This window comes from Odocoileus virginianus, chromosome 34, assembly GCF_023699985.2.
Source record: "Odocoileus virginianus isolate 20LAN1187 ecotype Illinois chromosome 34, Ovbor_1.2, whole genome shotgun sequence".
In the NCBI taxonomy this organism is placed as follows: Eukaryota; Metazoa; Chordata; class Mammalia; order Artiodactyla; family Cervidae; genus Odocoileus; species Odocoileus virginianus.
In genome coordinates, this window is record NC_069707.1 from 28,021,159 (window position 1) to 28,033,971 (window position 12,813).

At 39.5% G+C, this 12,813-nt stretch overlaps 1 protein-coding gene across 3 annotated transcripts in view; it reads right to left on the minus strand.

The window, feature by feature from the left end:
* Positions 1–12,813, minus strand: part of PDE7B (phosphodiesterase 7B) — a 346,524-nt gene that overhangs the window by 42,379 nt on the left and 291,332 nt on the right. For all 3 annotated transcript variants that reach the window (XM_070461610.1, XM_070461611.1, XM_020881080.2), the window contains 3 exons: positions 7,310–7,461; positions 4,300–4,363; positions 1,194–1,289 (listed from right to left, as the gene is read on the minus strand). In XM_070461610.1, the coding sequence (XP_070317711.1) occupies positions 1,194–1,289; positions 4,300–4,363; positions 7,310–7,461 (312 nt within the window). The remainder of the gene's footprint in view (positions 1–1,193; positions 1,290–4,299; positions 4,364–7,309; positions 7,462–12,813) is intronic.

The window sequence follows — 12,813 nt, forward strand, 5'->3', positions numbered from 1 at the left end:
GGGCTTCCTTGGGAGCTCAGTGGTAAAGAGTCAGCTGTCCGTGCAGGAGATGTGGGTCCGCCCTCTGGTCCGCGCAGATCCCACACGCAGCAGAGGAGCGAGGCTGGTGAGCCACTGAGCCGGTGCCCCCGAGCCCACGGGCCACAACTTCTGAGCCCACGTGCAGCAGCTACTGAAGCCTATGGGCCCTGGAGCCCATGGTCTGCAACAAAAGGCCTTGCACTGTGACTGGAGCAAAGCCTGAGCAGCAACAAAGACCCAGCACAGCCAAAATAAATAATAAATAAAAACATAAATCTGCCCTGGGTAATTCACTGGAAGATAAATAAGCATATACATAAAGTCAAATGAGAGCTGGGACTGCTTTTTGATGAAGAGTGATGGTGCAGTTGGGTGGAAAGATGGTGGGCTTTCAAATCCAACAGACCTGGGCTTGGATGGAGGCTCTGCCAATTACAATTTGTTGACCTTGAGCAAGTTACAAAACTTCGTTGTACTTCTTATCTGTGGGCCAAATATTGATAACACCCAACTTGCAGAGTTACTGAAACTGTTAGAAGTAACATACTCAAAACACTCTACCTACAATGTGTGCTAGATACACAGTAGTTCTTCTCATTAAAAAAAAAGCCTATTGAATATTTCAACAACTCATGTCCAGAGTGGCATTATTTGAGGAGTAGTTTGCTTGGGTTTTGTTAACATGTGAACAGATCAGTAACTTCTCTGACAGTTATCTGCTTTTGATGTTGTCTTTACATTGAGGTTGTTTAGTTGCTAGCACATGTCCGACTCTTTTGCGACCCCTTGGACTGTAAGCCCACCAGGCTCCTCTGTTCATGGGATTTCCCAGGCAAGAATACTGGAGTGGATTGCCATCTCCTCCTCCAGGGGATCTTCCCGACACAGGGATTGAATCGGTGTCTCTGGCATTGCAGGCAGATTCTTCACTGTTGAACCACTAGCAAAGTCCCTGTCTTCACATAGCCTTTATATTTTAAGCCTAAGCATAACTAATATTTTTTCAATAATTTAAATAGATAAACTATATTTTAAAATTAAGATGGATAATTTAAGACTAATATGAGGTCTTTATCTACCATGCTATGGTTCTTACCACTTTATATTAAACAGTGTTGTAGACTGCCATTATTCATGAGAAATGGAGTAGAAACGTGGAAAAAAGGACTTACCTAAAAACCTGTGTAAGGTCACCATGTCTAACTTGAAGTGGTGGATGAGTCCATGGGTGTTGAAGAGGTGGCAGAGCAGTGTCACCAGGCTGTTTCCTATAGGAAAATAGTCAGTTGCTTTCATTCATTTTCATTACTATTAAAAAAATCAAGACAGACAATAGGACCCAAAATTTCTGTAATCAAAGTTCTCTGATAGGATCATTTCTTTTCCTCTTTAGATCTGAAATTATCCAAGTACAAAGGATATTATTATTATGATCTGGTCCCAGGTTTTCTCTTATTGCACAAGAAAAATTAACTCAGACATTTCCCCAATGCCACAGGCAATGAAAACATTAAGCGTTAAAAGGAGTCTGCCTATGGCAGTAGCAGGGATACACACACGCGTGCGTCTCTCTGTGTGTGTGTGTATGTGTTTGTATGGGTATTTTAAAAAATGCACAGTTTAATGGTCACTGAAAATGTGTCTTGTTTCCAAATGATTCTTATATTTATAGGGGTATCTAAGCCACCATATTTCTTTGAGCCCCTTTTTGGGAGAGGGGCAAGAATACTTGAGTGGGTTGCCATTCCCTTCTCCAGGATATCTTCCAACCCAGGGATTGAACCCGGGTCTCCCGCATTGTAGGCAGACGCTTTACCATCTGAGCCACCAGGGAAGTCAAACTTTATTTTTCTGGGCTCCAAAATCACTGCAGATGGTGACTGCAGCCATGAAATTAAAAGATGCTTACTCCTTGGAAGGAAAGTTATGACCAACCTAGATAGCATATTAAAAAGCAGAGACTCTTGAGAGTCCCTTGGACTGCAAGGAGATCCAACCTGTCCATCCTAAAGGAAATCAGTCCTGGGTGTTCATTGGAAGGACTGATGCTGAAGCTGAAACTCCAATACTCTGGCCACCTCAGGCGAAGGTTGACTCATTGGAAAAGACCCTGATGCTGGGAGGGATTGGGGGCAGGAGGAGAAGGGGACGACAGAGGATGAGATGGTTGGATGGCATCACCGACTCGATGGACATGAGTTTGAGTAAACTCTGGGAGTTGGTGATGGACAGGGAGGCCTGGCGTGCTGTGATTCATGGGGTTGCAAAGAGTCGTACACGACTGAGCGACTGAACTGAACTGAACTGAAGCCACCGCATTGCCTACTCTTCCTTTGGAAAATCATTCAAGATGAGATTTGACCATGAGATACTTTGTAACTCAAGTCAGCAGAGGTGCAAAACTGAAGCTATAATAACTTGTTAAGCATTCAAGAAATATTGTTCACTAGAGAATAAGGACTTTGAATTTTAAAAGCATTATAAGAGTTTATGAAAGACCGAAATGGACTAAGAAACGGACTGGTATCTCAGATGTAAAACTATGCATTGCTTAAGCACACTCGTCCAGGGTATCTGATTCTGTGTGTTTTTACAGCTTTCATTATCTTCAAGCTATTTCACAAGAATCAAAATTTTAGATAACCAATATCATTGCAGACGATTCTTGTCTGTATACGTGAAAATGAAATTAGAGGGAAATAAAATTGATTTTCCCCTCCCAGTTTCCCAGCTATTGACAAATTCATTTCAGCATTTCTTACTGCTTATATATGTATGACTCTGAATTTTCCTTTGAACTAGCTGTAGCATTTTACTGAATCTGTAATTAATTTAATTAAATAAAGTCATTGGCATAGTCATTTCATATATTTGTGAGTTGTGATTATACTCTCTTTTTAATAAAGACCATTGAACTAATTCTTTTGTTCGTGGTTAATTTCATGTACTGGTCCCCATCTCTCAATTGACTTGAGCAAAGAGAGACACAAGATTATGAGATACATCCCTATATGGTCTAGCTTTCACAGTGTAAAGCTCATTTTCAGGCTCTCCAGGTGGCGCCAGTGGTAAATAATCCGCCTGCTAATGCAGGAGACAAAAGAGACGTGGGTTCCATCCCTGGGTGGGGAAGATCCCCTGGAGGAGGAAATGGCAACCCACTCCAGTATTCTTGCCTGGAGAATCTCATGGACAGAGGAGCCTGGTGGGTTACAGTCCATAGGGTCACAAAGAGTCAGACACGACTGCAGAGACTTAGCATGCATGCACACAAAGTTCAGTTTCAGGGTCTGAGGCTTTATCTCTCTCCACTATGTGTTGTTTGTCAGGAATAGAATGGTGAGAAAATCCTCTGTGATGACTTAAAACACAAGCTTGGTATATGATGAGTGGGTGCGTGCTGTCACTTCAGTCGTGTCCGACTCTGTGCAACCCTGTGGACTGTAACACAGCAGGCTCCTCTGACAATGGGATTCTCTAGGCATACTGGAGTGTGTTGCCATGCCCTCCTCCAGGGAATCTTCCCAACCCAGGGATAAAGCCGTTGTCTCTTATGTCTCCTGCATTGGCAGGTGGGTTCTTCACCACTGGTACCACCTGGGAAGGCCGTGGTAGATGATGGTCAGCATTAAATGTGATGTCTTCTACTGATTCCCTATTATCAGATTTGTTTAATGGGCAGCTAAAAATACAGTAGGATCTTATTGTTTTCTTAAGAGAAACCTCTGTAGGCACAAGAATTTTAAAAGTGGAGCTAATAAGAACTTTACTTTTCCCTTCAGCTGCAATCTAAGTTTCTGTACTCTATCCTCAGCGATTATTTTCTTCTCATGATGCCAAGCATATCTGAACAATACCTGCAATGGGGCAGACTCACTCACTTAATAAAAGTGCAAAGCCATTGGCTCCAGTAAGAGGCAGGACTGATCAGATATGCTTTTATGTTTCTAGTTTTCATCAACTAAGAACAAATGACCTCCTTTTGCATGTGGCTGGAGTATTACGCAAGGAAAGATCTAATCTGTGCTTTTTAAATGCCTTTGGAGTCATCAAGACCAGAAGGAAATTGTATTAAGATCTGAAGTCTAAATTCAACCCTTATTCTTCATCTGAACTAATTTCCCTTTGCCCTGGTCCTTCTAGAATGGCTGTAGATTTATGAACGTGGGAAAAGAAAGAAATAAAGAATAACAGTGTTTAAAAATAAATTTTGTTTTTCACAAAATTAATCCCATTTTACGGTGTGTACTTTAGTGAAAATTCTTTTGGGTGACTTACCGTTTGTCAAGCGATCAAACAAGAAAATGTCAAAGTCCCACATTCCCACTTTGGAGAGCATGTGCTGAAAAGGCAAACAAAAAACAGTACTCAGATGAATCATATTGGAGACCCAAACATTTACTTTGAGACACAGTGAATTAAAGAATTAAACAGTTGAAAATAGCAGCGTACTACTATCTATGTACAACTGGTTTGTAGTAAAACAAATCTTACTCCACTCCGTGATACTAACAGTGTTAAAGGGACAGGCTCCAGAATCAGACAGCCACAGCCTATGACAGCTTCAAGTCTTACTGGCTGTGGTACCCTGGGCAAATTGCTTAGCTTCTCTGTACCTGTTTTCTAACACATTACCATGTGCAAAATAGATAGCCAATGGGAATTGGCTGTGTAACTCAGGGAACTCAAACCCGTGCTCTGTAATAACCTAGATGGGTGGGAGGGGAAGGGAGGTGGGAGGGAGGTTTCAGTGGGGGGATCATCGGCCTTTATCCCTGTGGCTGCTTCATGTTGATGTTTGGTAGAAACCAACACAATGCTGTAAGGCAATTATCCAAAAAAAAAAAAACCAAACTAAAAAAAGAAAACTATAGCTGATAATACTATTGCTTTGGGGGGCTGTTGTGAAGATTAAATAAGGTAATATATGTAAAGAGCTTAGAGCAGTGCATGCACATAGTAAAGAACACATGATAGACAGTGGTTAAAATTGTAGTTTTATAGTCTCTACCTAGGGGAGGAGGTTTACAGTAACGTTAAAAAAAAAAAAAAGGAATCTAGATGATTGATGAGCATATTACTCGGCTCAGTGTGGACTAAATGTGAAATTAACCACTGTTAACAGACAGGAAACTAAAGCGTGGGCAATTGAAAATATTGGGTAATTTAAAGACCTATCGTCCAATGTAGACTTATTGTCCTACTGAATAATCTTCCATTGCGTGAATTATACCCCGCTTCGTTTTCCATTCATTTCCTGGCACACATATCGGTTGCTTCCTCCTTTTGGGTCTTGTGAATAACACTGCTATGAGTGTAGGTGTACAAATATCTGATTCAGTCCTTTTTCAAACCTTTCGTTATGTCTTTTTGTTCTTTGTGCTGAGTGGCATTTGGGATCTTATTAATAGTTCCCTGATCAGGGATCAAACCCATGCCCCTTGCTTTGGGAGCACAGAGTCTTAGCCACTGGACCACTTTTCTTTTGAACAATACCTCCTGCTTAGAGTTAGATGGTGTCAGAGTTGCAGTTGCTGACTCTACCCACTGTAGCTCCAGTGATGGCCTTCCTCTCCTCTCATGGGCCCTGCTTCCGCTGAGGACCAGCTCTCTTTCCCCACCTCCCATTGAGTGGTCTCCCTGTGTCTTATGATAAAATCTGAAGGCCTCATCATGGCACACAGACTTCACAATAGCATCAAGAAATAAAGGGACAGTAGGTTTTGGGTGAAGTCCAGTTTAAGTGCTCTTTTAATCCAGGTCACACAATTCTAAAGGCAGAGCTAAAATTTGAGCTCTGGTATCCCGATTTCTAGCTGCATCTCAGTGTCGTCTTTCTTGGGAGAGGGCTGCTGAGACGGGTGGCATCTCTGAGAAGGCTGTCAGATGCCCCAGTGCTGGGAGCCTAGCTTTGCTCTGCTTCTGGAGCTTCTCTGGTGGCTCAGAGTGTAAAGAATCTGCCTGCAAGGCAGGAGCCTTGGGGTCGATCCTTGGGCGAGAAAGATCTCCTGGAGAAGGGAATGGCTACCCACTTCACTATTTTTCCCTGGAGAATTCCAAGGACAGAGGAGCCTGGTCGGCTACACTGTGGGCTCTCAAAGAGTCAGACATGACTGAGCAACGAACACTTTCACTTTCTCACCAAATGAAACAACCAACCAACCAATCAACCAAACATTCCCTCTATCTCAGACCTTTGGCTGTTTGAAGGAGTGATAATTATTTTCTTTTTGTACATCTAATGTTGGCAAATTAGTTCTTCCAACTTTACTTGCTGCTTATTTCCTAATAGTACACACCATTAGAATATATTTCTTATTGGTATACAGATGGCACAATATTATCTATCATGTGAACTATAAAATATTACTTTTGACTTCTGTTTAAACTGAGGCAGTTTATTCCTAAAATTTAAATATCCTTTCAGAGTTTGGGCTAGAGATGACCGGTGAACTTTTTTAGATTGTCACTATATTTCCACCCTTTGTTGGATCAGTGTATTGCTAATAAAATTGTCAATTTATTAAAAATTTGAATAAATTGAAATGTATAAAAAAGACAATGCACTGTACTGATAGACTAAAGTGGAATTCAAAGTTGGTAATTACTAGGTTTATTTCAGGGTAGCTAGTATGGGAAGACAATGGGTTAAAACATTTAGTTATTCTTTGATTGGTAATCAGCCAATCCAAAATTTTGTTTTACTTGTGTGTGTGTGTGTGTGTGTGTGTGTGTGTGTGTGTTACTTGCTCAGTGGCCAACTCTTTGTGACCCCATGGACTGCAGCTCACCAGGTTTCTCTGTCCATGAGATTTTCCAGACAAGGATACTGGAGTGGGTTGCCATTTCCTTCTCCAGGGGATCTTCCCAACCCAGGGATCGAACCTGGGTCTCCTGCACTGCAGGCAGATTCTTTACCAACTAAGCTACAAAGGAGACCCTTGTTTTACTTCCTGTTATGCAGAAATGTTTTGCACATTTATAAAAATAAAAAGAGCTAGCATGTGCTAGGTATGAGTCTATTAAGCATGCAAACATGCTTTACTTTATTTAGTCTTTATGCCACCCCTATGAGGAGGGTGCTTCTACTAACCTCGCTTTATATTAATATTTAAGGAAACAGCCCAGAAGTGTGGAGTAACTGTTGAGAGTCACAGAGTTCCTCAGGGCTCCGAAAGGACTCAAAGCGAGGTGCTACCAGTGGAGGTAGGGGAGGTGGGAGGGTGGGGGGAGGCACACCTCTCAGCCACTGGGCTGGTATGAAGCGACAGAGGGGTAACTAGCTCACCCTTGCTTGTCCAAGGTAGTCTTCATCCAACAGGTGGAGAGGGGCTTGTGGTATAATTCCACGAAGCAGCCTTGATGCATGGAAGTATCTCTGAAAGCTTAACAGTCTTTTCACCTTTTTCTTGGTGCCAATTTCCCCTGAGTATGTTGTATCTGTGGAAAGCAATCAAATTCCGAAGTTACACATTTAAAAAGCCCTATTTGCTCCACTCTGTAAAAATAGAGTGCATTTTAAAGGAGAGAATCCCAAGAGATGCTCTCAATGCTTTCTTAAATAGAGACCATGTAACTCTGCATTTGAAATTCTTTTAGAACAAGAAAGATATTTCTGATATGTTACATTCATTAAAAGGAGATATTTCTGACTAATTTTGGAAGACATGAATGTGAATCAAAAACCTCATTTTCTTATTAACAACGTTAGTAAACTTAGTAAATTTACATACTTCAGGATGCATTTAAAGAACAGTTATGCTTTTAATTCTTCTATACTGGAATGGAGGTTTCAGAATTTAGAACAGGTTCTCATCCTACAATCTCTGTAGTCTGATGGAATCCTTCACCTGATTAGAAGAGTTGAGAATACACTACCTTGGACACGAGGAAAGGTTTCCTAATGTCCCAGGAACATCGGCAGCAAAGGAATTAAAACTCTCAGCACAAGAGTGACCTAGATTCTCATGACATGAAGCAAAAAGGGTGTTTATTTTCTAATGGAGTATATTCTCTTTCACTGGTGGCCATAAAAATCTGATCCTGTCAGTAGAGATATTTTAATACTCCTGTCACATGTGCCTTTTAAAACTTGACTGTTGACTGTCCAGAAATACCCCAAGCACATTATTTGAATGTCTGTCAAGGTATGTTTCATCTCAGATGAAATTCTATCAATCACTCAGCCGCAGGAGTGATGTCTGCTTCCAAATTTAGATCTGGAGTCAACTGAATGGTCCTAGTAGGAAAACATACAGTTCATACACAGAGAAATTTTGGTTCCTCTCGTGCCCCCTCCCATGTACCCTTTTCCTCTACAGAACTCAAAATCACAGTGGATATTGGAAGCAGAGAAATAAATAGAAAATGACCCTTTTACAATGTGGCACTCCCCAAGGTCAGGGAATGACCCAAATCAGAAAGTTACTTGGGTTTATTATGCATGCAAAGACTTAACTCAGGGCACACAACACCCACTGCTTTTTGGAAATGCCACCTGATTAAAATTCTTTTTATTTTCAATTGGTTTTAGATTTCATGTGTGGGGAGATATAAACAAGACCATAAGGAGATAAGAGCAGTGAACTGAAGTTGTGTGCTTAGGCACACACCAGTATTAAATGTGGACTCAGTTTCACTGATGGGTTCTCACTCATTTCTGTTTATCAATCAAAGTACAGGTTAAAGTGGTTCATTCATTAAAAAATGTTTTGAGGCAATTCTCTGATGGTCCAGTGTTTGGGACTTGGCATTTTCACTGGCAAGTTCTGGGTTCGATCCCTGGTTGGGGAAATAAGATACTGCAATGAGTAGAATGAGGCCACAAAAAAATGTTTTGAGTGTTGCTAAATGTTACTAAGGGACAGGCACTGTTCCAGATGCTTGGTGAGATCTTTCAGTTCTAGATCCTCTACTGAGCAAAATAAAGGCCCCCGTCTTCAAGAAGCTTGCATTCTAGCCAAGGGAGATAGAAAATAAGCAATAAACAAAAAAGAAGTAATTTATAAAAATGGGTTAGAAGCTGGTATGTGCAATGGGGGAAGAAAGGAGAGCAAAGGACAAGGGATCAGGAGTTCTGTGTTGGGATAGCCCAAGTTGGCCTCATTAGAGGCTACGGTTTGATCAAAACTTGAAGGACATGAAGGAGCTGACCAAGCAGGTATCTGGGGAAAAGCCTTTCTCACAGAGGGACCAGCTCAACTCATTCCAGAGTGGGAGTGAGGCTGGGATGCTGGCATGTAGAGTGAGAGAAAAAAGAGGAGAAAGAGATGTGTTCAGACAGCAAAGTGGATGGTGTGTGTGAGAATTTTACTCTGAAAGCCATTGCGACAACTTGGGCTCTACTCTCAGTAAAATGTGGAACCACTGCAAAGTTTTGAGAGGAGAAGTAATATGGAAACACAGCATTTAAAAAGGGTCACCGTGGCCTCTGTATTAAGACAAGATTGTAGCAGCAAACTTTTGATGCAGCGAGATCTGTTTTGAGGCTACTGGAATAATCTTGGCAAGCAATGATGGTTTGGTTAGACCATAGAGGTACCCATGGAGAGAGGTGACGTGGGGGGATTCTGAATACATTTTGAATGTAGTTTCAAGTTTTTGGCCTGAATAACTTGGGGAATGGAGCTGCCATCATCTGAAATGGGGAAGGCTGCAGGTGGAACAGGTGTGGGGTGGATTTCAGCTTGATACGTGTTGGATTTGGATGTCTATTGGAAATTCAGGTGAAGATGTCTAGTAGAAATAAGTGGCTATAAAATCCAGAGCTTGGGGGAGAAGACTGGGTTTGAGAAGTACATTTGGGAGTGGTCAGATGACATTAACCCAGAGACTGTGAGTGCAGAACTCACAGTCAAAATTCATTGAACTGTGCCCTTAAACAAGCACATTTTATTGTGTGCTTATAAGCAACAATATCCAGCAGATACAAGCACATTTAGCACGCACATTTTGTTATTTAAATACAATTTATCACTAAAAGGAGCCAGATAACCTTGGTGAAATGTGCGAATCTAGGACTGGGGCAGGCAGAGTACAAGATGAACTGTGACTTCTTGTAATGCTAGAAAATAAGGGAGAGTTCAAAAAATGACGGGCTCATAGAAAAATAACAGAGGAGGCAATGTGAAAGGGGTCTTTCTGAGAAAATTTGAAACTCAGCATGAATAACAGGAGAGTGGATGATAAACCACTGACTGAAAAAAAAAAAAAGACTCCACCAGTCCATAGTAAGGACATGAGTAAATAAGTAAATAAGAGAAGAGAAAGCTCTGGCCAATAAGGTAGAAGAAACAGAGTTATTAGTAATAACAACCTTTATAGTAATAAGTGATTCAGGCCAAAATCATTAATAGATAATAAAATTAAGTAAAAGCAACAGGATAATTACATAGTGTCAAAGTGTCTTTTCACAGGTGACATTAATCTGAAAGGAAAACATGGATAGTTTTCTAGTGAGCAAAGGTACAGGAGGTGCCATCTTCACTATTCAAAGTTCACATCACTTGGCACAGGAGAAGCTGATATCTTACTCTGCCTGACGTCATTCACTGCGAACACATCACCTGTGCAGTGGTCCTGCCCCAAAGGTACATCCCACCCCTCAAAAGAGGTGACATCAGAAAAACCCAAACTGAAGCATATTCTTCAAGTAAACAATCTGTTCGAACTCTTTTTAAAAATTACTTAATTAATTTTTCATTGGGGAATAACTGGTTTACAATATTGTGCTGGCTTTTGCCATATATCAACACAAATCAGCCACAGGTATATATATATACCTCTGTCTATACTCTTAAAAAATATCAACTTCATAAAGGACAAGGAGAACCCAGGTATTGTTTCATAATAATGGATACACAGACATAGTGTGCTTAATGCAATGCACGGCTCTGAACTGGATCCTGGATCAAAAAAAAAAAATTCCATAAATGATATTAGTAGGACAATTTGTAAAACTGGGATATGGACTTCTATACAAGATAATAATATTCTATCTATAAATGCCTTGACCTTGGTAATTGAACTGTGGTTACATGGAAGAATCCCTTGTTCTTAGAATATACATGTTGAAATATTTAGGGATAAAGGGGCATGATGTATACAACAAATTCTCAAGTGATTAGGAAGAAAGTAGCATCAAGGCAAATAAAGCAAAATACAACTGGTGCATCTGGGTAAAGGGACTACGAATTTTCTTTGTTCTGTTTTCACAAATTCCCTATAATTCTGATGTTATTATATAATAAAGAGTCTAAGAAGAGAGAGAATGGGAAGGGAGAAATCTGACATAATGACATGGAGTATATTCAGCTCTTAAGGAGTTTTGCCACGTTTGGGAGCAAAGAAATGTGGTGATATTTCTATATAGAACTATATAGAATGAAATCAAATGTGTCAGTAAATAAATGAAATTAATTATTTCTGTGTTACGTGTAAACCTGAAAGGAAATATCCATACAGTGGTCTATTCCTTTTTTTGATAGTCTATGAAAATCCTTCCATTCTAAAATACTAGAAGAAAATCTCCCTTGTGGCTGACAGTATGCCTGTGTTTACACAATAGAATCAGAGGCAAACAACTTAAGCTTGGATTATGGAAATATGGCACAAACATAGCAAATTGAAATTGTGGGTTGTTTCTTGGTAAACTTCCATTCAGCTTTCCATGTGAGATAATATCTTAAGCAGATTCGCAACTAAGACAATGGCACTTGTTACATACAGTAAATATAGGTGGTAAGAGATAATTTCTGGTCACCAAAATTATCATTTTGACTAAAATATTGCCAATCTCCTGATGCTATGAGCTGAGAAGCCATTTTTGCCTTAAACAAAAGAGGAAAACAGCAAGAATCTCTCCTTATTTTTTTTACCCCAGAGTCAAAGTGGTGATAGTCTATGAACATGACAATATGTATCTCTTTCAATTTTTATTTTCATTTTTGATATTTTTTTGTTCTTAATTTTTATTTTGAAAATATTATGTTACAAATGAAATAATTACTGAATTATTTGGTACCTTTAAATAAATTAAATTAATTAAAAATTTATTAAAATAAATCTATACATAAAGCCTTCTCATAGTTAAATTTTTATGGTAGTGCGTGGGTTAAAAAATACATTAATAGCATATAACATCATTCATCATGAGAGTGTCAAGGTTTTGGAATCATTTGGTTTAATGTGTATTCTTTATTTGTGCAAATTCTTATTTATTGTCTTGGATGGGCAGGTAGGTATCTGCCAAGATACAGTATTTGTTGGTGGCCAATATTTTCTAAAATACCAAGGCATGTTATAAGTATCCATTTAGCACTGCTCTCTGGGTTGTTCTTTAACATATGAGAGAATAATTCAGAAGTGATACTGGGTGACCATTTATGAAAATGATAAAGTTTCATTTTCTCACATGAGGACATTCATAAAGCTAAATGAAAAAAAACTTTAAGGTAGCTCTCTTGAAGAGATTCAATAATGAAAGAAAATAAATTTATTTTAAAACAATATTAAAACTTATTTATCAACTGTCATTTAGGGAGCACTTTGTGCTGTGAGATAATAAAATAGAAAACTAGGATATAAACTGAAGGTATAGTTGGGAGAAACATTCATATAAAGAACAACCTGTGAATAAATCACCATGTTGTATAATAATCCGAGGTATTGGCTTTGGGAGCGTTGATATGTGTTATACAGTTACTAAATAAGAACTGACACATTTGTTTCCAAAAGGACTTTCAGTGAGTAGCATATTTTTGTTTTGATTATTAGGAGTATAGTGATAGGCAT